A 26,723-nucleotide genomic window follows, 5' to 3' on the forward strand; every position below is an offset into this window, starting at 1 on the left:
AACTGAAACTTTGCTTCCATCTCCAACATTCAGGAACCTCTCGCCTTCATCAAATCTTCTACTGACCTGCAGACCCTGCATCGAATTACAAATATGATAAGGGCTTCCGGTATCCAATACCCAGACAGTAGTATCACAAATCGAAAAGTTGCAAGGAGTTATTATATAATTACCTTGCTTCTTCTTTGGCCTGTTCGGGTCCAGGGAGGCAATGTATTGAGGACAGTTCCTCTTCCAATGCCCGTGCTTCTTGCAAAAGAAGCACTCCGTCTGGCTCTGATCGTGCTTACGCTTCTTGGTCTGATCCCGTGCTATTGTCCCAGCATGAGATTGCACCTTCTTATTTTTCTTCTTCTTGTTCTTCTTCCCCTTCCCAAAGGGTTGACGACGAGAAGAAGACCCTCCCACTACAATCACCGACTTCTTATGGAGTTGGTGATTCTTCTCAAAGTTCTGCAGCAACCCCAACAATCCGTGGTAGTTTACTGTAGGCTTTGTCATTCGAAAATGAGTAAGGAATGGGAGGAAGGACTTGGGCAAGGAATTAAGGATCGCATCCTTACCGAGCTGCTCGTGCAGAGGAAAGCCCAATTTGCTTAGGCGCTCAATCATCTCGATCATGTACAGTACATGATCAGTGACTGAGGCCCCATCCCTCATCCGAGCATTGAAAATGGCACAACTAGTTTTGTGCCTTTCAACGTCGTCAGGCGTGCCAAAGGAGTCGTTCAACATTTGAAGCATCTCCTGTGGCTGGGCGTTCTCAAACCTTCGACTGAACTCGTCATTCATTGCTGCCAGCATAATACATCGAACAGTGGTGCGGTCATTGAGCCACTTCAAGTAAGCGTCTCGGATCGCCTTACTAGCGTTCGGAGCTGGCTCCTCAGGTGCTGGATTCGTTACTACATAAAGGATCCGCTCATGCTCAAGGACGATTTTCAATTTTCGATACCAGCTATCGAAATTGGGTCCTATGAGCTTGTCATTATCTAATAATGACCGGAGCGACAGGGTAGTGGCCATAGCTGCTTAAAGGAAAACGAGACCTCTATTAGTACATAAATTAATACTAAAGACTTAGATTTTAGTCTAAAATTTTTTTCAATATTTTTACGAACTGGTAGCCTCATCCTCCAATTTGAGGAATTACTTTAATTCCTTAATGGGTACTAGAATCCACACAGACTACACACGAGCCCAACTTTGGTTGGTCAACCCATGTGCATCTATGGGTAGGTTCTTAACCAGTTGTTTCTCTAAACAACTTTTAGTAATTGATTTTGCCCCATAACCTAATCAGTAGGCTTTGGCCTCCACTGAAAAGATCTGGTTAGGTCCAACCATTAACATGACTTAATTTAGTGAATCGGACCAATAAATGATCAGGCCCGACTTTGGCCGGCCAACCTAACCACCATCAGAAAGACTCAATCAAATTATCATATTATGAATAATAATTCTATTAGCCAATGAGCACCAGGCCTTTGGGCCTCCAATGATCATTGAACTAATGGACTCATTATCACTCACTTAATAGGAGGCTATGACTTAGTTATCATTATAACTTAATCATTTTAGGGACCTAATAATTTTGAGAATTTTATTAAAGAATAGTAGAGAAGAAATCATCCAGCCAATTTCAATCCTCCCACTGACTTCACCAAGTCAGATTAAAAAAGGATTTAATTAAAGCTGGCATTAGGAGCACCTAAATCAGTCACACTGATTTACCTAATGACATGGGTGAGCTCTAATCACCAAGTGATCTAATCAAAATCTAACTTACCAGATTGGCCAGGTAAGTGAGATCAGTGGTGGAGATTTGCCATTAACTCGTCAATGATCGAATCAATGCGAGTAGCTCCTGCTTAAGAACCACTGGTCAAAACTGCCGAACTTACCTTAGACACCAACCGGTTCATTAGTTTTAATTTTGATCAACTTAGTAAATAGGGCTCCACCGCGTAGCCATGAATTAAGTCCATCTTGGTCTAGTTAAAGACATGGACCCATTCAACTACAACTATTGAAGTTGAGTCTAGAGTATCCTTGACCTAATCTAATTCAATTTTTGATTAGATTTGACCAATTACTCCATTTAGTCCATTTTTTAAACTAACCTTAGGTCTAACCCAATTATGGACCTAATTCATCTAACCCATTGACCCACAAGTTTATGCAATTGTCTTAGGTCTTAATTCATAATTCTAGACCTACTAGACAACACTTAATTCTTTTAATTAAGTACTTGGGCTGATGGGTCAGGGTTTGGCATTTCGAAAATAATTTTCAAATTTGAAAGATTTTATTTTCTGTTCACCAAATGTGTTAACTCATTTCACAAACGGGTCAGCACATTTCATAAACAGCAATTCTATTGCTCATTTCATAACAGAAAATAACTCAAAATAAATCATAAATTTTCTTTTAGATCTAATCTAACACATTCATGATAAATTTCTTAATTAAGTTCTTTCGCTGCTTCATCGGTATGGGATATAATTGCATCGACACCCCTACCGTCATAGGAGACCCCATCGAATGGGAAGAGAGGGCCTTTAAACTCTACTTTTCTCCTATGACCGGACGGCCATGGCAACCAACCCAATTAGATTACTTGCTACTTGGATCAAGTATATCTAAATATACCAATTTCAAAATTTAAATTTTGAATTTCAAATTTTAAATTTCAAATTTTAAATTTGAGATTTCAATCAAATTTCAAATTTCGAATTTCCAATCTTTGAATTTTAAATTTTGAATTTTAAATTTCAAATTTTAAATTTCGAATTTTGAATTTTAAATTTGAGATTTCAACCAAATTTTAAATTTCAAATTTCAAATTTCAAATTTGAGATTTCAACCAAATTTCAAATTTTAAATTTTGAATTTCAAATTTGAAACTTCTAACAAATTTTAAATTTCAAATTTTAAATTTTTTTGAATTTTAAATTTTGAATTTCAAATTTAAACTTATAGATTACACCTTAATCTACACATGCATATGTATATCACATTCTAGAACCATGCTCTGATACCATTTGATGCGAAAATTTAGTACAGGGGCAAAATGGTAATTTTAAAACTTTTTTAAAATTATTATTTTACAGTAGAATTATTAATTAATCTCATTAATTAATACTAATTAACCCTACACTAGGATCTAAATATGATACAACAGCATGCATTTAAATTTAAAATTCAAATTTGAATCAGTAAACGTTTTACAGTACTGTGTTCAGAACACATCACCTTTTGCGGGTAGTCGATCACCGCAATCTGATCACCGTCGGGAGGCTCTGATTATCACATCACAGCCACACAAATATCTGGCCTCTGCGGATCGTCCACACGAAGCTCCCGTCTGATCAGCTCCTCACGAATGCTAGTTCGTGATTTCACCTTTTTGATGGTAGATGTTGATCGAACTCCTTCGATCGATGTGTGCCGACTTCTCGGATGCTCCAGATCATCTGCACAGTTGCTTGAGAGGCTGATGGATCTCTTTCTGAAATTTGGTGGACTCACGACACTCGTGGCACACCAATCTCACTTCCCGAACCTTAGGTAGAAACCCTAGGGTACACATCAAAAATTCTGCGCCCAATTTTCTCTCTTTTCTTTCTTTTTCTCTCGGAAGGTTTTGGACCTTCACCTTGCGCAGAAGCCTTCCTCACGCCCCAAAGTTTCTCTCCTAAAATTTTTACGCACGTCCCACATTTCTCCTCTTTTTAAAACAACGTCGAACGTGTCTTATCCGCGTGAGAGGATAAAGACAAGAGGTTACACATTTGAATTCAAATCAAATTTGAATTCAAACAAAAACCAACTTATCCCTATCCTTTTGGGCGTGAGAAGAGAAGGGGCGTGGCTCTTTGTGCGTAAAAAATATTTCATGAGAAACTTTTTCTCGTGTAAGTAATGTGGCGCACAAAATGGATAAGGATGAAAGGGCAAGTGATAAGTTATCCATTCAAATTCAAACATGCTTTGAATTTGAATGGCTAACTAATTATTTTATCCATCCATATGGTGCACAAATGAGGGCGTGGGGAAGGGTTTTGCGTGAGAAAAATTTCACGAGAAGTTTCTTCTCGTGAATTCAAATGGGTGCAAGAAAGTTGGGTGTCGCAGAAAATTTAAAACAAGGTGGTTTGATTCAAATTGAGCCAACCTAGTTTAAAATAGGTTAAGCACAATTAGACCAGATTAAACCCAACATAATTAGGCTTAATTAGGCTCAATAAATCCTAATCAAATCAGAAATTAACTAAACCTAACCCCTGATCAAATCAGGGACTAAACCACCTTAGCGATTAGGTCAACATTTAACCTAATCGGGTCAATCCAAACTGAATCCAATTCAATTGGACTTGATCCAAAAATAATTACTCAATCAAATTGAGTTAATTAGTGATTAAATTACTAATTAAACCTCTCATAAATATTGAGTTCAAATCCAATGGGCAATCAGGCATCAGAGACCATCGATATGAAACCCTGATCAAAGAGTTCAAATTTCAAATTCAAAATTTGAAATTCAAAATTTTGACCCGGCACCCAAAATGTGTGGAACTCAAGATTAGAGAATCCTAATTCTCAATCATAGAGTCCCAGATAGATAAGACTCATAATCAGCCATCAAATCAGAAAGAAACCTCTAATGTGTGTGACCCCGCAGGTTCGAACCTAAACCGGTAGCACAGGAACCAATTTCTGTACTAATCGAAGTGACCATCTAGCAATGGTACCCGACGACCGGATAGGTCGAATAATCGCAATCGCAACATTCAGAACCTACGTGAATATGGTTACCGTATAATTCATCCCTTTTGACCCCTGTGTTTAGGATGACTCAGGGTTAAACTGTCAACCCTGATGATATCATTCGAATCGTGCTCAACTCAATTAGTCCTGTGACTCCTCACTAGGACTATCCTGGCCAAGGTTTTGCTAAATTGAAACACGACTGTACACAGCTCCTAAACTGGAGTGGTCAATCCCATCTTGACACACGCACCGACAAGTCAAGTACTTGACTACACCCAACAGCCTTCCGTCACTGAATTAGAAATTCAGGTGTCCAGTGCCTAAGTGCAGTGAGTTGCTTGCAAATCACCGTGGCGGTCTCAGGTCGGAGGGATATTTATACCCATATCCCATCGGAGCAAATCTTGACAGCAGAAATAGCTCCGGAGTTGGTCACGTTCAGTGCAGATGTACCATTACATCTCACCTATATGCCATACCAGTGTCTCCACACTCTTTGGTTATGAGGACAACCAACCCATATGGCACACAACGACCTATGCTCGATAAACGTTGTCGTCCTTGGTAACAACGTATCATTTGGTCACGAACATGTTTAAGGACTAAGTGACAAATCCTCCTTTGTCGAATCTAAATAGTCCTAAGGACTTCACCACAACACAGGAGTTCATTAGAAGATGAAACATTTGTGATGAAAAAATACCAAAATAACTTTTATTTATTTATAATTCATGTACTAATACAAAAAGGAGTACAACTGTCAACAGGCTGATGATTGGCTTTGGGACACTATTCCCAACACCCCAATCTCCTCACTGCACCATCATGTATCCTCCAGCTGACCGTTCCAATGCCTCTGATTGCACAGCTCGATCCATCCGGCAGATATACAGTGCCCTCACTGTTCTCTAGGGAGTCAAGCTGCTCCTCTCTGCAACATACATGATAGGGGCATGCAGAATCTAATATCCATTGCTGGAAAGAAGTAGATACCTCGTCAGATATCTCCAGGACATCTTCATCTGAATCGCTGCCGGCCATCGCTATAGCAGCCACCGTCCGATTTTTCAGTTGAGGACAATCTCTGGCTAGATGCCCCAACTCTTCACACCGGTAACACCTGATTTTGCTCAAGTCCCTCCTGGACTTAGACCGCCTTCGTTGCGATCTCCTGTCGCTCTGTCTATCGCCTCCTGCTCCTCCAGAAGCCACCAAAGCTGAGCTATCGCCACCTAAGCTCGAAGCTCGATTCTCCCTCCTGAGAACCTCGTTCTGGAGTATCGCCGCGGTGACCTCGTCCATCTTGATAGTGCTCTTCCCCACTAGAAGAGCAGTCACCAAGGACTCGTATGAAGAGGGAAGCGACGCCAGCAAACCAGCACCCTGGTCTTCTCCTCAACGTTCTCGCCAACGCTGGGAAGGTCGGTGAGGATCTTCTGGAAGTGGCTCAGATGCTCCTGCACGCTCTGTCCCTCAGTCATCCGCAGTTGGTAAAACTGCCTTCAGAGGAAAAGAGTGTTGGTGAGAGACTTCGCCATGTATAACTCCTCGAGCTTCGACCACAGCACCGTCGGGGAAGTCTCGCTCAGCACATGGATCACCACCTTATCCGTCAGATACATGCGGATGGTACTCACCACCTGCATCTGTAGCCGTTTTCAATCCCGCACCTCCATGGTGGTCGACTTCTCATCACACAAGAGAGCATCGATCAATCCTTGTTGGATGAGCACATCCTTCACCCTTGCCTGCCACAAGGAGAAATTGCTCTTACCATCGAACTTGTTGATCTCCATCTTGATTGTTCCTGTTTTCTCCATCTTCAGTCTTGCTCACCACTACTGCAATCTGCATCCTTGTACCGCCTTGCTCTGATACCACTTGTTGGGTAGATGTCTAACCAGGGCACCACCTCCCAAGATCCTTTCAGTACCATGCGATGCAGCAGGAAGAAAGAAGAAATAAAACAAAAGGAAAACAATCAAAATACGTGGATCAGCCACAAAAGGGCTCGCCTCTACGGGGCATGCAAACTTCACTATGAAAAAAAAATTTTACAAGAGGAGACCTCACCCTCAACCTTTGTACACCCAATTCTCTCTCACTAGAAGTTTCCCTCACAAAAACTCTCTCTCTCTTGAAGACCCCCCTGAACCCCTGAAGAGCCTGGCGACCGCTGTCCAGGACCTCCTGCTCCCTCTCTCTCAGTGCCCTCGCCTCTCTCTCTCTCTTCAATCGGGTTCGTACGGCTCTGTACGGTGAGAAACCGAACCCTCTTCCTTCTCTGTTCGTCTCAGGCCATTTTAAAGGGTTAAACAGAGCTTAAAACATGATTAGAGAGGGATTAGGAGTCCTAAACAAGCCAAATCAGCGTCCCAGACCGTCGGATCAAGATCGGGAGCCACCTGGGCCGTTGGATCTCACTCTGGTCCACGAAATAGTACCGTGGACCGCGAGAAACGCGTGGAAAATGCCCACGCGGTCCACAGGCCCCGCCGTGGACCGCCCGGTCCACGGTGGACCGGGGCAAGGGGGCCAGCAGGCCGCTGGCCTGGGCCGGCCCGCGCGCGCGGGCCTGGGCCGCGCCTGCGCGCGCCTGGGCCACGCGTCCGGCTGGGCCGCGCGCCCCGCTGTCTCGATTCTCGTGCTGACTTCAAAAGCTCGTATCTCCTCCATCCGAGCTCCGATTCAGGTGATCTTGATCTCGTTGGACTCCATTTTTTACCGCAAACCTCGCTGTGGGCTCAATGTGGGCTGAATCTCAAGACATCAAATCCTAACATCCTCGTTGGTCGTGCCTCCATCTCGACCGTTGTGGGGTACTATATATACAAGGTCGCCTGCATCCAGGTTTCTACCCCCCATTTTGCCGTCGAGACTCTGCCCGCGTAGTCCCCTGTTCCAGGTACTCATCTCCGTTTTCCTTCTTCTTAGGAGTTCTCTCTTTTTCTTCTGAGGGCCTTCATCGTCTTCCTCCTTGCCTTCTCACAGCACACTTTCTGCTCCTCCTTGCTCTTCTTATCTTCTGTTCTGGTTCATGGCTAGAACATCTCCAAGAGGAGGTCGGTCGGGAGATCCAACTGACGACCCTCGATCGACCTCAGAGGTGGAGGCCTTTTCACTTTCGGGGCCGAACGTCGATCGGCTCCGGGAGCAATATTGCATCCCGGAGCAATTTCGGCTGTTCGCCCCTGGTGCCAATGGTCGGGTCAATAGCCCACCTGAGGGCCAGGTGGCTTTCTACGTTGAGGACCTCCGGGCCGGTCTTCGCTTTTCGATCCCGGAGTTTGTCCGGAACGTACTTGACTATTACGGGCTATGCCCGGCGCAACTCGCGCTAAACTCGATTCGACTAATAGTCAGTTTTGCCCTGCTGTGTCGGCTTTTGCCGACTGACCCTCGAATTTCTCTCTTCCGAGCCTTCTTCGTCCTCTGATCCCACCCTAAAGCCCAAGGATGGTGGTACTTTAATCCTCAGAAGGGGCTTTCTTTTATCACCGATCTTCCGTCGTCCATTCATGGATGGAAGAATCAGTTCTTTTTTGTATCTTCTTCTATTCCTTAGGGGTTCACTGCCCGTTGGGGGGACCCTCGAATCTAACCGAACGAGAACAGTCGGGTGGAAGCCGAGGATCGGGAAGACTTCCACCATCTGAAAGACATTTCGGTGCCGAAGCAAAGGGAGCTCGTCACCGAGCAGGCCCTGTACGACGTCGGTCTCAGTCCGGTCCCTCGCTTAGGTCTGTTTTTCGCCTTCCTTCTCCTTTCTTCTTTCCTTTCCTTTATGGTGCTGACCATCTGTCGTCGTTTGCAGATATGCCACCGAGGGCGAGACTGACGGCAGCCGACGTACGGCAGTACGCTGTACGGAAGAGGCCGGCACAAGGGGCCGGGCCGTCGCGGCCTCCCAAGAGGCCCCAAGTAGCTCCACCGAGCGAGCCGACTGGGTCGGAGGCAGAGCCCGTCATCGCACTATCGGCGCCGACGGTGCTCGTTGAAGTCCCGTCCGAGGGACCGTCGGACGAGGGTGCAGCCTCGCCCGAGAGAAGGGCGGCCGAGGAATCAGTCGAGAACGTGCCGGATGTTCAGCTGGTGGAGGATGTTCGGGAGGAGGCGCGCGAGCCCGAGCAACCCGCGTTTGTTGCTGCCACGCCTTGAGGGGATACCCGGTCGGGCTCAAGTATCCCATCCTTCTCCGACATCAGGGCCTGGATGTCCGGCCGAGGGAAGGCCCCGATGGCATCCGACGATGAAGGAAGGTCGGCCGGTGGTGAGGGGTCGACCGACTTCCCACTTCCCGAAGGTGCGTCGGGCCTGGCCAACCATGACTTGGCCAGAAAGCTGTGCCAGGGGCTCGGCCTCCACCCACTTGGTGAAGTAGTCGATAGCGACGACTATAAACTTCCTTTGGCCAGATGCCGGAGGGAAGGGACCGAGAATGTCGACCCCCCACTGGGCGAAGGGCCATGGGGTGACAATAGGAGTGATTTGGCTGGCTGGTCGGTGTTGTACGTTGGCGTATTTTTGGCATGGTTCACACTTCCGGACCAACTCAGCCGCATCCTTCCTCATTGTGGGCCAGTAGTAACCCTGCCGCAGGACCTTGTAGGCCAAGGATTTGCCCCCCAAGTGACTCCCGCAGATCCCTTCGTGTACTTCTCTGAGTGCGTAGTCTGCGTCGGTCGGTCCCAAGCACCTGAGCAAGGGAAGGGAGAACGACCTTTTGTAGAGTCGGCCGTCCATCATCACGTATTGGGAGGCCAACCATCGGAGCCGTTTGGACTCCGTGGGATCTTCAGGACTAATCCCGTCGGTCAGGTACCGAACAAGCGAATCCATCCAGCTTGGTTCGGCCGTCAGTTGTAGCACCTCCTCGACCTTGTCGATGCTCGGCTGCTCGAGATTCTCCACGAGCGTTCGGCCCAAAGTGTCTTAAGCTGAAGTCGCCAGCTTGGAGAGTGCATCGGCCAGAGCGTTCTCCGACCTGGGGATATGGGAGATCTCAAAATATCCGAGGTGCGCCACAAGATCCTTCACTTTCTGGAGATATTTTGCCATAGCTGGATCTCGCGCCTCGAATTCGCCTTTGACATGTCCCACGATTAGCTGAGAATCGGAGAATACTCGGAGGCTGTCGATCCCAAGTTCCTTCACCATCCTCAAGCCGGCGAGGAGCGCTTCATACTCGGCTTGATTATTGGAGGCTTTGAAGTCGAATCGGAGGGCGTACTCAGTGACTACCCCCTCTGAGTTGGTGAGCAGGAACCCGACCCCGCTCCCCTGAGCGTTTGAAGCTCCATCGATGTGCAGTACCCAAGTGGACACCGGGTCAGGCTCGAAGACCGCAGCTCCTCCGGGGTTCTCGCCTTTCGATCCTTGGTCGGTCGTCGGGCATTCTGCGATGAAGTCAGCCAGGATCTGGACCTTTAAGGTAGGTCGCGGTCGGTACTGTATGTCGAACTTGCTGAGCTTCATCGCCCACTTCGCCAGTCGTCCCGATGTGTCGGGCCGGCGCAATATTGCCCTCAGGGGCTGGTTGGTGAGGACCACAATGGCATGCACTTGGAAGTATGGGCGGAGTCATTGTGCGGAGACGGTCAGGGCGAAAATCATCTTTTCTGTCTCCGAATATCGAGCTTCAGCGCTGTGGAGTACTTTGCTGGTATAGTATATAGGTTGATGAATTCGACTCTCATTTTCTCGGACGAGCACCAAACTAACCATCTCGAGGGAAGTGGCCAAATAGAGATACAGTGTCTCCCCGACCTCTGGCTTCACAAGCAACGACGGAGAAGCCAGGTACCTCTTCAGATCCTCGAAGGCCCGTCGGCACTCATTCGACCAAGAGAAGCCCTTCGCCTGCCTCAGGGTCTTGAAAAATGGGAGGCATCTTTCGACCGACCGAGAGATGAATCGACTGAGAGCGACGACTTTCCCATTCAACTACTGGACCTCCTTCTTGGTGTTCGGGTGCCGCATGTCGATGATTGCCTTTATTTTCTCAGGGTTAGCCTCGATTCCATGCTGAGAAATGAGGAACCCGAGAAACTTTCCCGAGGTCACTCCAAAAGCGCACTTAGTCGGATTCAGCTTCATTCGATGTTGTCGTAGAGTGCGAAAAGCTTCTTCAAGATCTCGAACATGATCTGCAGTCTACGCACTCTTTACCAGCATGTCGTCCACATATACTTCCATATTGCACCCGATCTAGTCTTTGAAGACCTTATTGATGAGTCATTGGTAGGTAGCTCCGGCGTTCTTCAGTCTGAAGGGCATCACTCTGTAGCAGTAGAGGCCCTTGGGGGTCACGAAGGCAGTGTGCTCCTCGTCTTCGGGCACCATCCGGATCTGGTTGTACCCGACGAAGGCGTCCATGAAGCTGAGCAGTCGATAACCGAACGTCGCATCCACCAGCTGGTCGATCTTCGGAAGTGAAAAGCTGTCCTTCGGACAGGCCCGATTCAAGTCGGTGTAGTCGATGCAAATCCTCCACTTCCCGTTGGCTTTTTTCACCGTGACAACATTGACGAGCCAATCGGGATATGTAGTTTCTCTGATGAAGCCTGTCTCGAGTAGCTTGTCCACTTCTTCGTCGATGGCTTTCTGTCTTTCAGGAGCAAAAGACCTTTTCTTCTGCCTCACGGACCTCATCGTTGGGTCGATGTTGAGTCGGTGCGTTATTGTCTCCGGGGGGACGCCTGACATATCTGCTGCTGACCAAGCGAATATGTCAGCGTTGGCCTTCAGTAGTTCCACCAACTGTCATCGTTCTGGGTTGGATAGTTGACACCCGACCCATACCTTTCGGTCAGGATTCTCCGCTATCGAGATGGGAATGAGCTGTTCGGCCGGTTTACCCCGTTCTTCCTCCTCCCGTTGGTCTAGCTTGTCGATCGTTAGGGAGCCCTTCAACTCCTCGCTTTGAGCGAAGATCTGGAAGCATCGGCGAGCGAGCTGTTGGTCTCCGTGCATCTCCCCGACTCCGTTTTTGGTCGGAAACCGAACCAGGAGATGATATGTCGAAACTATCACCCTGAGGGCGTTTAGTCCGGGTCTTCCAAGTATGGCGTTGTAAGCCGAAGACACTTGGACGACCGCAAAAGTCAAATGGACTGTGCTTTGTCGGGGTTCGGTGCCAACCGTCACGGGCAAAGTAACTTCTCCTTCCATCGTGACAGCGTCCCCAGCGAAGCCTATTAAGGACGTAGAGACCCTCTTGAGTCGGTCGGTCGATAGTCGCATCCGAAAGAAGGTCGAGTAAAACAAAACGTTCGTTGAATTTTCATTATCTACAAAGATTCTTTTTACATCATAGTTCGCTATTGTTGTCGAGACAACAACAGCGTCGTCGTGGGAAGTTTGGATGCCCCGAACATCTTCTGTAAAAGTAATTACGTCGTCTGGATGCAGCTTCTTCGTCGGCTCCCCTCCAGCAGACGTCCCCGGGCCCAATCGTTTGGAAATCATATTGATGACCCCGACCGTAGGCTGATTAGCCATCGCTTCTTCAGTCGGCCGAGGTCGTCGGTCGGCAACGGGTTGAATCGACGGGTTCCTCTGGAATTTATCGAGATATCTCTGGCGGATGAGAGCTTCGATCTCATCCTTAAGCTGGATGCATTGTTCGGTATTGTGGCCGTGGCCCTGATGGAATCGACAGTACTTCCGTCGGTCGAGGCCCTTTGCCTTCAAAAGCGGAGGCCGTCGCAGGTACTCTTCCCCTTCGATCTCCATCAAAATCTGCGCACGAGGAGCAGAGAGAGGAGTGTAGGAGTCATACCTGGGGCGTGTTGGCCTTGGACTCCGTCGTCGAGGAGACCTCTGGTTTCGTCGCGAAGGCGAAACCCGACCGTTGGTCGGGGGCCTGCTGGGCCCGGTAGGGTCCCGACCCTTTCTTCGCTTCTCCTTCGGGCCCTTAAACTCGATCGAGCGTCGGTCGGAGGCTCCTTCGTCCGCGCGCATGTACTTGTACGCGCGCTCCAATAGTTCGGCATACATCTGGGGGAGGGTCTTGTCCAGGGAGTAAGTGCATCGGGATGTCCTTAGCCCCCGTTTCATGGTCGAGATGGCCATGTCTTCGTTGAGGTCCCGAATCTCAAGCGTGGCCGCGTTGAATCACGTCACGAAGTGTCGGAGTGTCTCATTTTCTCCCTGTTTGAGGAAAAAAAGGCTGTCCGAGGTTCGTGACGGCTTCCGGCTGGTGCTGAAGTGGGCCACGAAAGAGTGCTCGAGCTGTTCGAAGGAGTGGATACTTTCCGATCGAAGATCGGAGTACCAGATCCTGCATCTTTACAGAGCGTGGCGAGGAAGCCGATGCATAAAAGAGCGTCAGTCGCCCCCTGGATCGTCATGAGAGCTTTATAGCTCTCTAAGTGGTCGATTGGGTCGGTGGAGCCGTCGTAGGGCTCCACGTGCAGCATCCTGAACCGACTGGGGATCGATTTGTCGAGGATAAGTCGGGAGAGAGGTTGGGCGGTCTGAAAGTCGACATCGTTCGAAGACTTTTACCCGTCCACCTGCAGTTGGGCAAGCCGACAGTCGATTTTCTCGAACCTGCGTTCGTAGTCGTCGATCCGTCGGTGCTGGGAGACCCCAGGAGTGGAGTCTCCGGATGAGTCCGAGAGAGAGGCGAACGGCATTCGCGGTCGCTTCTCCTTCCTTGCTCGTTCCAGCTGGGAGGGAGAAGGCCGCCGAGACCGATGGGTGTCGCGCCGCGGCCGCCCCTCCTCCTCTCGGTAGGAGCGCTGTGGCAGGTGCTCCTGCGGAGGCGACGGAGACCGATGCGGGCATCGACGGCTGCTCTTGGAGGGCATCGAACGTGCCGCCGGTTGCTCGGCCGGTGAAGGCGGCAGCCGGATCGGTTGTTGCTGAAGGCTTTTGACCGCGTCTGTCAGCACGATCATCTGCTGCACGATCGCTGTAATCTGCGCCTCCGTGGTCACCGCGGGGTGCGGAGAGCTAGGTTCCGCCATGGTGGGTGGAGGAGAGGCCTCTTCTCGGCGGGAAGAGCGCCTCGCCGATCCTGTGACCCTCGACCGCTGAGCTCTTGTCTTTGTTATCTTGGATCCCGTGGGGATTACAATCCCTGGTGCTGTCAATGAAGCATTAACTTGTCACTGCCCCCTCTACCTGGCGCGCCAATTTGTTGCGGCCAATCCCCTCGTCGCCTGGTCGTCGGGAACGAGCGCCTGCAAAAGAAAGTCCGCACTGACCGGAGGTGGCTCCGGCGGAGACCCTCCGACGGTCAAGTTAGAGAGGAGACTAGGCAACAGTGAAAAGAAGACAAGGAGCTCAACGAGAGAGAGCGAGAGCTAGAGAGGAGGGGTTCAGGGGTTTCGAATGGACCTCTAGCACTGTTGCCTTCCCCGATATATATAGTGGAGCATGGTATGGCGCCGTCATTAATGGCACGGACAATTGAAGAATTGTCAACTCACTGAGGACTGTCAGAATCGCCGTGAGGGTGTCAAATCGTCGTGGAGCTGTCAAATCGCTAGGGTTGACCCATGCCTTAGGTGGGATAATGCCCCTAGGCGGCAGTGCCGCATACCGTTGTTAGGACTGACAGTTTTCGACAGCCGTACGGCATCTGAGGGAGCCGACCGACTATAGGTCGACGGCTGGTTGAGGGACGTCGGGTGGAAACTCGGAGCCCCTCCGACAGTCAGTCGGGCGCGTTGCCAGAGTCGGGCGTCAGACTCCATAGTGCAACCGATCAAGAGAGAGAAGAAGATCCGTTCGACCGACGTATCCTCGATCGGTCGGTAACGGCAGCCGTCGGTCGGTCGACAGAGTCGAGCGCCGGTCATGTAAGCCCGACGATGAGTCGGCGTGAGTGGGGTCAGTCGGCATTCCCCAACAATTCTCATGATGTTGCTCCCTGCGACGAGCTATGCTATTGATCACTGGTGTCATCTGAATTAGTTTCATCTCCTACCATGGGATGCCCCTTTAACTTCTTCATGTCAGGAATGATATTCCATGTTTATGACCTTGCTCATGGCAAAATAATAGTGGTCATCAAACATGGAAATCATCTGAATGATCAATTATAAATCCAAAAGTCTAATTCCCACTTATCCAAATGTTGACAGATGAATACTGCTCAAGATAGGCAATTCATTCCATTGGACCCATAACATCATTGCTTCATGCTGACCATTGAAATGAACCAGTAAGCTCGACCAAGTCCATTCAGGTAGTGTGCTTGACTACCACAAGCTTCATATCCTCAAGTTTATGGCAAACTACTGATCATAAAATGAAGCAATCATCTAAATTGCGACTGCTTCCAAGTTGCAGAGGACTGCTTGGCTAGTTCATCCAGCAGGGTATATATCTCCTGACTTTGTGGGTGAGACCAATCGCCAGCCATGAACATGTGAACCACACCATTTACTTCTATTGAACTGCACCCTGGAGTTTTGCTCACTCCTCTTTCCCTCATCATCCTCCGCAACCTACCAACATCCTCCCACCTATTCTGTATCGCATAAACATTCGATAGAAGCACATAATTGCCGTCATCCATTGGCTCCAACTCTAGTAGAATCCTTCCTACCTGCTCTCCCAATTCAACATCACCATAGAGCCTAGATGCTCCAAGAAGAGCTTTCCAAACACTGCCATTGGCTGCTATGGGCATTGTCTCAATGACCCTTTTTGCATCATCCAACAACCCTGCACGGCCGAGAAGATCCACCAAACACCCATAATGCTCCATGGTTGGCACAATGTCATGATCTTTATCAATACTGCTGAAAATCTTCAATCCATCACTGACAAGGCCTGAATGGCTGCATGCTGACAGTACACCAATGAATGTGATCTCGTTGGGTTTTTTTCCACTATCCAACATCTTGGTGAATAGCTCAAGTGCTTCCTTTCCTCGGGAATGCATCGCAAGGCCTCCTAACATGGCATTCCACAAGAACGCCTTCTTATCACGAAATCCCCCAAAGACTTCATAAGCTAAATCAATTCTCCCACATTTCCCATACATATCAACCAAAGCGGTGCATAAATGGGCATCCACTTCAACTCCATGCTTGTCAATATATGCATGAATCCATCTACCTTGATCGAGAGCACCCAATCCAGCGCAAGCAGAGAGCAGTGTCGTCAGTGCGATCTTATCTACTCTAACATCCAAAACCTGCATCTCTTTGAACAGAGCTAAAGCTTCACTGTACCGACCAGACCTCACATACCCATTAATCATTGTACTCCAAGAGACCATGTTACGTTCCGGCATCTCATCAAACAAATCACATGCTTCTTTAAGCAACCCAGCATTTGCATAGCCTGCAAGCAATGTAGTCCAAGAAACTGTATCCCTCTGTGGCATCTCATCGAAAAACTTCCGTGCATCATCCAAAGCTACCGACTTTACATACCCATCAAGCAAACAGTTCCACGAGACAATATCAGGCTCATGCATGGAGTAAAGAATCCGACGGACTCTCCATATGTCCTCTCTTGTCTTTACACAGAAATCCATCAGTGAGTTCCATGAATGAGTGCTGACCCAAGCTGAGGTTTTGACCATCCGAGCGTGGATTTGCTTGCCTTCGGAGATGAGCGGCGATTGGGAGCAAGCATTGAGAACAAAAGTATAGGTAAACTCGTCGGGCAGAACCGAGTCCTCACGTACCATTTGGGAGAGGACTAAAAGGGCGGACTTTGGGTCGCCGAAGCGAGAATAAGATTTGATCATGGAGTTGTAGACAAAGGTGTTCTTCGGGCAATCGGGGCTATCGAATAGTTTCCGGGCATGCTCGAGGGCGTCGGAATGGGAGAGGGAGGCGAGGGAGAGAAGGAGGCGGCCGAAGGCATGCTTCTCCCGGATCAGAGCGGTTTTGATGAGGAGGGAGTGGATCTGGGAGAGCTCGCCGTGGGTTCGGGAAATTTGGAGGAGGGCGATTGCGGGTGGGGTTTGATTGGGGGAGACCTTGGGGGGAGTGGTGGGAGTTTTGGTGCAGAGACATGGAGGGATGCAGAGAGGGGTGTCATGGCCTTTGGTTTTGAAAAACGATTGAGTTGGAGGAAGGGACGGCTCCATGCATGCTGTGGGTGGCAAAACAGTTTGACAAACCAGGAGTGTGTTTGGTTAGTCATTAAAAAATATATTTTTTTAATTTTTTAAAAATAAAAATTAAAAAATAATATTTAATAAATTAAAAAAATAAAAAATCAAAATCAAAATAATTATTTATATATAAAATAAAAATATTTATTTTTTAAATTTATTTTTTATTTTTTTACTCCTTCCATCTAAAATGATAAATCAAAAAAAATAAAGACTCAACTTTTTTCTCATCGAACTCTTATTTTATTATTTTTAAATATTATTTTTTATTTTTTAATAATATAATTATCAAATATATTTTTTATTTTTTATTTTATTTAATAATAAAAAATAAAAAATAAAAATATTTTTTAAAAATTTAAAATTAAAAAATAAAAGTGGAACCACAGGCACCTTAAATGGAAGAGGTTATCATAGGTGAAATGCCAGAGGAAGCTAAAATATGAGAGGTAAGGCACGTGGGAAACAGCTGATTGGATCCCAAGATCATGTCATGATATAATCAATACAAATACATTAAATGAGAGTACAATAGGGACACGTGTTGATTTAAGAAGATATCATACTTTTTTCTCTTCAGATTATGAGGTTGCTTTTTTGCAGATATGCAAGGTGCTGGATCACCCTGTCGCTATCTTTCTATCATAAAAATCTTATAATATAATTTTTTTAAATATGATGTGATATATTTTAAATATGATGTGACGTATAAATTTTATTCTAATACTTTAGTTCAAAAAAATAATATAATTATATGATATGTATATACGAAACAAAAAAAATATAGAAAAAAAATTAAAATTACTTTCTTACCATATGTACTATATTTATTGATAGACGATTATACCGGATGATTAGACCGATGGTTCTGATTGAGATGGGATTAAATTTTATGCATGGGCAAAATTTAAAACTCATTGGCAACAGATAATTTTAAGATCATAAGAAAATTTATACTGTCACTTTAGATAATTCAGAGCAGACCATTCGTATATAGTGTACGAAAAAAATATGAAGCTCATCAGTAATGGATCAAAAAAAATTTGAAAAACTACTACAGTGATAGTCCGGATGAAACGGGCCTTGGTTTTTTTTTTTTTTTTTCCGCATCGTAGATTCAAATCTGCGAGTTTCCGATTAAATGAAGGGATTTATCTCTCCGATGCCTGTGCGGGAAGGGATTCGCGCTTACAAAACACCCCCCCGATTTAGATGTGCCCCACAAACCAACCGTGAAGGATTCTGAGTGATTTTAAAAGTGGTACAGTTGACATGTAACTAGACTATTGAGCAGCTCTTTGGTACAATCTATGAGATCGGCTACAGACTAGTAAGTAGACCAATCATGAGAATTGTGTGATTTTTCTTTTCTTCTTTCCACTTCAGTATTTTTCTGGAGCAAAACAGGGCCCTCCCATCTGCTTAGTGGCCTGCCATCAATAAATCGTAGTGGCTGAACTATTAAAGCTAAAAGCTAGTGACCACAGCCTTCTGTCATTATTACATCATCTGGGCTCATGGGACAATCTTTTAATTAGCGAAAAAGTTCCAATGATCCGTAAAACTTGTGAGGAGATTGAGGACAAAATTCCACGAGGCTAAAATAATATAGCCCAAGAATTTGATGAAAGGTTTTTTTTCTCAAAAAAAAAAAAAAAGAAAGAAAGATAAAAGTGCTCCTCGCAATCACCATGATGAAACCAGCAGAACTGCACTTTAACCGCATGCTCCTGTGAACTGCTTCAAAGAGCAAGAATAATCTGAACATACAACTTGAAAAGCTGCTCAGAAAGCCCAAATGATGAAATGATATGATCATTTTGACAGCCACATGAACACCTCCAATTCCATAACCTGTCAGACTCTTCCACTCTGCATCGCAGCAGTCATACACATATAGCAAGACCCATTTAGGTTATATGGTAGATTCACAAATAGAATGAGTGCGGGTTTGAGACCTTTAGCCCCCAGTTGGTGAGGGACCAGGCCCCTCTTGTAAATTTCATAGCAACATGTTCAAAGACTAAAGATGAGAGATGGGCAAATAAAAAATTCCAATAATCATTCCATTTCAGTGCAAAGAGTACGTAAAGTTTCTCAAGATCCATGATGTGAACTTATTCGATGGTCCAACCACAAAACAAATCAATTTAAATGGAGAGAAATGTTGTCGAACTACACATCCTTCACCACAAGAAAGGCATTTGTAAGTTATTCTTCAGCAGCAACAACACTGATCTCGCCCCTCTCAAGCATATCATAGAAGGCTCTGGTCTTCCTCTGCTCGTTCCAGTGATGCATCTTCCACACGCTACCAGCGAGAATGCCCAGGGTGATCCCGATGCAGATCTCCTTGACCACACTCGGTCCCTTCAAAGTGGCATGCGCGATCTTGTGGGCAGCCATTTGTTTTCTTCTCAAGCTTAATGATATGAAACCTATCAAAGATGCACCAGACATTGTCAGGGAAAGCACAGGAAAAATTACACACTATGTATTGTACACAGGATCTTTCCTTTAATTCAATTTACAAATAAAAAGATGTTCAATTCAACAGGGGGCAAAAAAAATAAAAAAATACACAGAAAACTACTACCTCTATGAACAAGGGGACCTTCTAGAGATTTAAATTGAGGGATGAAGTGGCTAAAACTACACATGTGAATGCACAACTACCACTTCTCTTCCTACTTTTCCTTCCTAGCTTGATCTTCTTCAACAGCATAAGGATCTCACCCTATTTATTCCCAAAATAATTCTATAAAAAAATCACCGCTATTGATGAAGCCAAACCAAGCAAATATTGTATCCTCAATGAAACTGTTTGACATCCAAATGATTTCCCAAATGTCGCATCTTTTGTTGCATCTATTGGATAGCATGGAAGGATATTACCAAGAAAACCCATCCATTTACCCATGTCAATAAAACACCATTTCCTTTTCCTAGGAAAGTACATATCTTCTAAAAGAAAGTAAGAAGGCAACGGGGTAAGATTGATTTTGAATAAGATCTCTGTGGAAGGGCTCTCCTCTAAAAGTTGTGATGGAAAGGGGATGGAAGGGAAGCAGTTTAAGAAAATAAATCCCTTTCAAAACTGATTTGTTATTCCTGAAAACTAAGAATATGTTGTGTTGCCGACAGTCCATACCTCCAATCCACTGCTTTTCCATCATATTTTTCAGGTGATAAGCCAACTGGGAAGACCTTATTGGACCAATAAGATCCTCCAGTATCCAAATGCTTAAACGGAATGTCTCCTGTCTTCCTCCTCCAAAAGCAAATCTATCGATAGCATGGTAATCCTTATATCACATTTTTACCTTCGGCCAAAAAGAGAAAATGGCAAAACAACAAGGACCATTCTCACCACCAGCATCCTTGTTCTTATGGAAAAATAATTTGGTGACCATGTTCCATCAGCTGACAGATACTATATTCCACTGTGAATTCATTTGTGACATGCTGTGGTAAAACATGAAGAAAGACCGCTTTAAGCTTCTAAGAAGGAACAAGCAACATCATCTAACAACACCTTTCTCACTACAAGAATGCCATGTGAAGGTTCTACCTCTTAAGATAAAATAATGGCACCTTTAACATAGTCGATTAAACTAAAAATGAATTGCCATTAACTGACAATATACTAGATCCAGACTACTGCAAACTAAATTACAGACATGTTTTTGTCAACCAATGCTGTAGCATAGAGTTAATGAGGGGATGAGAAGAATGGAAGGTTCATTCTTGTTTCTAGAAGAACAGCAGCAGCTCAAAAGTGGTTAAAATTGACGACTGCAATTAACAAGTAACACACTCAAACCGGCAAGCATCTGGCATATATCGATTAGAAACATATTCTAACTTCTTAGCAAATATCATAAATGATAAGGCTATGACACCTTCAAGGCTATATCTATAAATATACCAAAACTAGATGTATTGCAGATTGACCGGTAAAAGTCTTCAGATAACTTATGTTCCTATCTCAAATGGAAGATGTCATGTATCATCTCTGGCAATGGTCCTGTATCTCGAATCACTTCCAAGTAATTCTAAACCACAAACACCAGTGCTCTCTTACAAATTCATACACTGCAATCTTCAACTTGTTCTGATGATGCACTCTTTATACTCTCAATCCAAGTATGCCATCAGATGATGTACCGAAAGATGAATTCTAGACATATATACACCTTAAAATTGGAAATAGTTTGATATATCCAAACAAATGATTATATATTCAGTGGTTTAACAGATAGACAATTCCTTACTTAAAAGGCCGTTGCTGCCTATTGTGGTTGGCTTGTTTGGGCATCAAGGAATGCAAGGTTTTTCAAGATGGAAAATTGGAACCAGCTTCTATTGCAAATCAGGCACTTAGACTTCCCAGAGAGTATCATGTTACTCTTGATAAGCCTGGGCCTTAGGACACCTGCAGCTCTAGAAGCCCCAAACATGCTGATCCTATTGTGGTTTATTGAGTGCCCCCTCCCCACGACTTCATCAAGACAAACATTGATGGGTCTTTGAAAGATGGTAAAGCAGGGGCGGGATTTATTGCTAGACACTGGGAAGGAAGGGTAGTGTATGTTGGTGCCCGTTGCTTACTGCTTCTTCGGTCCCTTTAATTGAGCTACGAGCAGCTTGGGAGGCTTTGAAGGTGGCTGTATACACTCTGAAATGTCGCAGATTTATCTGGGAGGGAGACTCGAGTACAGTTATTACTCGAATTAGCAGCAGGATAACTACTTCTCTTCCCCCGTTGAATGATGTTTTCCCATCAATCTGCTCATTACAATTCTTTAGAGCTCAGCACATTTACCGTGAAGCAAACTTTTCTGCTGATTGTCTTGCTGGCTGTGGAAGATCTTTGGATGTTGTCAATGCCTTTGCCCTCCCCCCCGCCCCTGCCCCCACTTGCTTGTTTAACTTGGATGGATGCCCTTGGGGGTGGTCACCAGAGATAATTGTATCTTTTCTTTTGTTAAGTTGTATTTTCATGCATATTCCTATATATATATATATATATATAACATATATTGAGCAACTAAACTAAACAAGCCCCATTACAGATATAAACAGAAGGGAAGCCTACTGTATTCCCAAGCATTTCAATAAAGCTTTTACACTATCCAAGCTTCTCCCTCTAGTCATTGAAGTTCCCATGGCTCCACATTACAAAAAATCCTCAACCATTGAAGAATGCATGTATTCTGCACTCTACAGGCTTAAAGTCAATTCAAAACCTCTCATTTATAATCACGACAATGAGAACTTGAGGCTTTAATCATCTTTTTGCAAAGTACTACAATCAAACCCATCCTTTTTCTTAGGATATTAATCTAGAAAATGCACAGCAGGTGAAAACACACAGGCCGGTTACTAAGCCTTCATACTAGATAACCATCTCTTTGAAAAAAATAATAGAGAAACTTAGTGACAATTCTAGTAAACTATCATTACTAGACAACACCCAATCATTCCCTCCCCAGGAGAATAATTTCAGCAATAACTTATGCGTGAAAGGGCTACCATGTCATATTGAATTCTAGTTTGCTTATAAACTATACTCAGAAGTACTCCCTATTGATGGGCAGTTTTTTGTTCTTTGATCTGACTCTACGTCTAACACGAAACAAAAGAATTGATGTCAAGATATTTCCATAATAATTCAGAGAACCGCCAGGAAACCACCAAAATGCTCCAGGATTCTAACCTCTATCATTGTTCACATTTTCCTCTATTTATTTGACATTCAAAAGCATTACCTATTATTTCACAACGAAAATCAAAATTGATTAGCCAACAACACGTTCAAATCATAAATCCAATGTTATAACCATCACTTCCCCGAAGTCCGATACTTTCGAAAAAAATTTACATTACATCATCTGCCACATTATGTGCTTAAGCATAATAAGACATGTAAAGGAAATTATCCCTTAATGCCCTAGAACAATTGATGAGTTGCCAACCTCAACATGTGGTATGAAATTAGGTGATGTCATGAAATCAAAGAGGAGATATGATGATCAAATTTTCTTCCAGGTATGCAAGGTTACAACTTTGAAAATGGCTCAGGTGATCTCATGGTCAAGCAATGTCTTCATCCATATCTTGGTAGCACACCACAATAGTAAAGTTCATATACATGGTATATCTAGCCAAATGGCATAATGCTTCTAAAAGACAAGGCATAGCATGTAGTCAAGATGTATGTGACAGTGGGCCATTCGACAAAGATATGGCTTAATCAACTTCCTAATGCTTCTAACCCTGCTTCATGACAAGAACGACTCTTTAAATATCCTAAAATTAATTAAGCCATTAAAATGGATTGCCTAGAGTATAAACAAATGCACTTATAAACAAATGTATCACATAAACACAACTCAAAATCATCAATGTAAAGGCACAATAATTATATTTGCAAACACAAAACCGTCTCAAAAGGGAAAAATAATTGTGATAAAGAAGAAGATTATAGAGGAGGTGTTGCTGAAGAAGTAGCATGCAGGTTAACCAAACCTTCAAGCAAATAAATCTTGGCTGATGAGAATTACAGATTTAGGTGGGACAGATCTTTGGTACATATTGGAAGAGAAAGAATGAATCGAAGACTCTTTATTTATATTGTACCAATGCCAAGGTGAACATGGAAGTTTCAAAGATAAGCAATCAGTGTTGCCATAACCTTAGGATAATAAATACCAAAAGCCGAGCTCAATTTCATCAAATAGGAGATGGATTTGTGGGAGATACATGATGGAGCAAGTTCGTTATTCTTGGGGAATAACATATATGACCAACACTTTTTTCGAATCAATATCTGCACAAATTCTACGTTGTCTGAATAAATTTCTATATTAATAAATAAAAAGGGGGAAAGAGTTCTCTCTGATAACAGGTAACGGATCTTTAATCCAAAAAAAACATTCCTCTCTTTTCAGCACGTACAGACCATACCCATCAATCAGATCAATAACAACAGATAATAATCTAGCAGACACACACACAAAAAAAAAAAAATCCCAATATATCCAGTAAACTTTTCATCCCTAGCTTCATTAACCAGAAACCAAAGAATCCAAACAATAGCGACAAAATAATATCAACAGCATATTTCATAAAAAATGGAAATGAAATTTATATATCAAAAGAAATCGATCAGAAAAGGGGCGACGAAGTGATAAAAAAAGAAAACTCTTCCACTTATATAACCGAAAGAACAACCAAGATAAAAGTACGGGGATAACAAAAAACGAGCAAATATGAATCAAACCCATCTAAATCCACATCTAAAATCCACCTAATAAATTGGAAAACCATCGCAGATCGAAACAGCCACCCAGACTAGAAGAACTTAAACAAAAAATTAAAAGCAATTAGCAAAAAACAAGAAAAAAAAGAGGACCTGGGATCCGGAAGCGTGCAGATCTCGAGAGACCCTCTTTTTCAACTGCGACTCGTTTGCGGCCAAGCCTAATGGACTGTCTCCTTTGGTCCCGTTATTCTGTATCATTTTTACTACGGAGCCCCTGACTATTTCCAAAATGATGAAATGGGGCTCTTCAAACGTGAACGCGAATTGGATCATGGCCGTTGATCAGTGTGCCTCCGTGAGATGTGTGCCGTACGATTGCGCGACGGCGATGGGAAAGTCCGGCGCGTTTTACCGAACGGTGGGATTGCACCGTGGCAAGGTGCATAGGCGTGGGTGAAGGGATCATGCATTTGCTTGTTTTTCATGTTTATAAATGATAGTGAGAGTGTAAGCTGTTTTTTTTTTTTTTTTGATAGGAGTATCATCAATTTTTAAAGGAATAATAATAAGAATTATCCATATCCAGCCCTAGGGATATAAGTCTCAAGGTTGAAGTGTGGAGCCTCCTCCATTTGGACTAAGGCAACAACTAGTCCATTTTGTCTTTTGCTTAAATCTACCTCATACCTTGTACATATATTTTGTTTTATTAATGGATGATGCATCCTTTTACCATAGAAGTTAAAGAAAAATGAGGATGTAACACCAATTTTGATGGATCAGTCAAAATCTTATAGGCATGAGTTTCGTGCGAATAATTTGGTGCATATTAATTTCATACTCCTCAAGCTTACAACTATTTTATTTTAAGAGCACACAATCCCGATGAACGCCTATAGCTAGGAAACTAATACGTGTGTCTGGTCTGGATTTTATGTGTACACCGACATTGGTCCATGGGCATATGCACATACGCATGTGAAATCATAAAATCCAGATTAGAGTTTTTTTTTTTTTGGTAAAAGTAGCACATGGATTAAAGAAACTGAATACATACAAAATGTTCAGGAGACCTTGTCCATGAAGAAGAAAAACAAAAACAAGCCACAGGAGCATAGGAATATGTAACGTTTATGGATACAAAGTGAAAGTATACAGTGTGAGCATAACATGGAAAGTAAAGCTGTAATAGTTGGGTGGAAGGTTCCTGCGAAGGAATACAGTGATTGAGATATGCAGCAACAGTATGCATAGGTAACTGCAGGCGAGAACAAAGATCACCAGCTCCCAACCGAATAGAGTAGAAATGATACGACTCGGCAACCAGTGCAGCAGAGACTAAAGAAGATAAAGATGCAACATCAGGTAATATTAAAAAGAAAAAGCAGACAACAGAGGTCCCACAGCCAGCTGCTGTAATATAGAATACCAAATCCTTCTCGCAGAGTAATATGGCACTGCCTCTTGGAGCCAGCACATGCCAGCATATTGTTGAGCCTCCGAGCATATAGAGATGTAGGAATTCTTTGTGCGCCACAGACGGTATAAAAAATATGACGTGGAATACACCGTTTTATTCAATTGATCTACATAGTCATCATTTTTTAATACATATTTAATATCAATAGATCATTTTTTTTGTTTAAAAATTTTATATGACGAAAATATTCTTCTAAAAATTATGACACTTCTTCTTCAAAATTATGACACCCCTTCATAAAAATTATGATGCCCTACTTCTGCAGGAGCGTCGTAATTTTTGTGAAGGAGTATCATAATTTTTAAAAAAGGGATGTCATAATATTGCACGGAGAAAAAAATAATGAATATACGTGTAAACAGTATTATGACATACTTTCTTAAAATTATGATACCTCTTCACAAAAATTATTACATACCACTTCAGTTTAACATTTTTTTGTAGAGACGGGATGTCATAATTTTTGTGAAGGGATGTCATAATTTTAAGAAGGGATATCATAATTTTTAACAAAAATATTTTCGTCATACAAAATTTTTAAATAAAAAAATTGATCTGCTAGCATTTAACGTGCATTGAAAAGTGATGATTATATAGATCAATCGAACAAGACGATGCGCTTCATGTCAGATTTTCTATACCACTTGCGGTGCACAAAGGATTTTTTTATAGAGATGACGCCAGACAGAATGATAAAACTGGAGAAGTAGAATCTATTAGAGAGGAATGCAATAGTGAAACATCGAGGAATAGCTTAGCACCCCACATGGCAACAGAAACTTAACCTGCAACATAATAAACAAAATGGGGAATAAACCAAAGGCATACCCGGCATCTGCATCCCATTTCCAGCACTAGATGTCATAATATATATGAGGTGAAGTAATGACAACATGGAACCACTACCCTCAAAAGGCCACAGATCCAACAAACAAACAAATACAAGGTTCCCCACCTTGCTGACCACAGCCAGGAATAGATCCACAGGAGGAAAATGAGTATATCCATTTAACCAGTGACCACCCAGAAAAGGGAAAAAGAAAATGAAACAGTTACACACAAAAGCAATGCTACGTATGAACTCAGTGCCGGTGTAGACAGCCCCACGGTAATAA

General features: G+C 44.1%; 2 protein-coding genes across 2 annotated transcripts; both read right to left on the bottom strand.

Annotated features, from left to right (window-relative positions):
- Positions 1–14,872: 14,872 nt before the first annotated feature.
- On the bottom strand, positions 14,873–16,841 carry LOC105040051 (pentatricopeptide repeat-containing protein At4g18840-like). Its single transcript, XM_010916428.4, is given in 2 exon segments — positions 14,873–16,698; positions 16,701–16,841. Coding segments are annotated over 2 exon segments (1,740 nt in total). The 5' UTR covers positions 16,786–16,841; the 3' UTR covers positions 14,873–15,043.
- A 2,059-nt stretch (positions 16,842–18,900) lies between these two features.
- On the bottom strand, positions 18,901–24,434 carry LOC105039936 (probable cytochrome c oxidase subunit 5C-1). Its single transcript, XM_019847951.3, has 2 exons — positions 24,279–24,434; positions 18,901–19,299 (listed from the first exon to the last, which is right to left on the bottom strand). The coding sequence occupies exon 2, from the start codon at positions 19,265–19,267 to the stop codon at positions 19,073–19,075; it is 195 nt and encodes a 64-aa protein (XP_019703510.1). The 5' UTR covers positions 19,268–19,299; positions 24,279–24,434; the 3' UTR covers positions 18,901–19,072.
- Between the last annotated feature and the right edge of the window lie 2,289 nt (positions 24,435–26,723).

This window comes from Elaeis guineensis, chromosome 1 (genome assembly GCF_000442705.2).
Source record: "Elaeis guineensis isolate ETL-2024a chromosome 1, EG11, whole genome shotgun sequence".
NCBI classification, from domain to species: Eukaryota; Viridiplantae; Streptophyta; class Magnoliopsida; order Arecales; family Arecaceae; genus Elaeis; species Elaeis guineensis.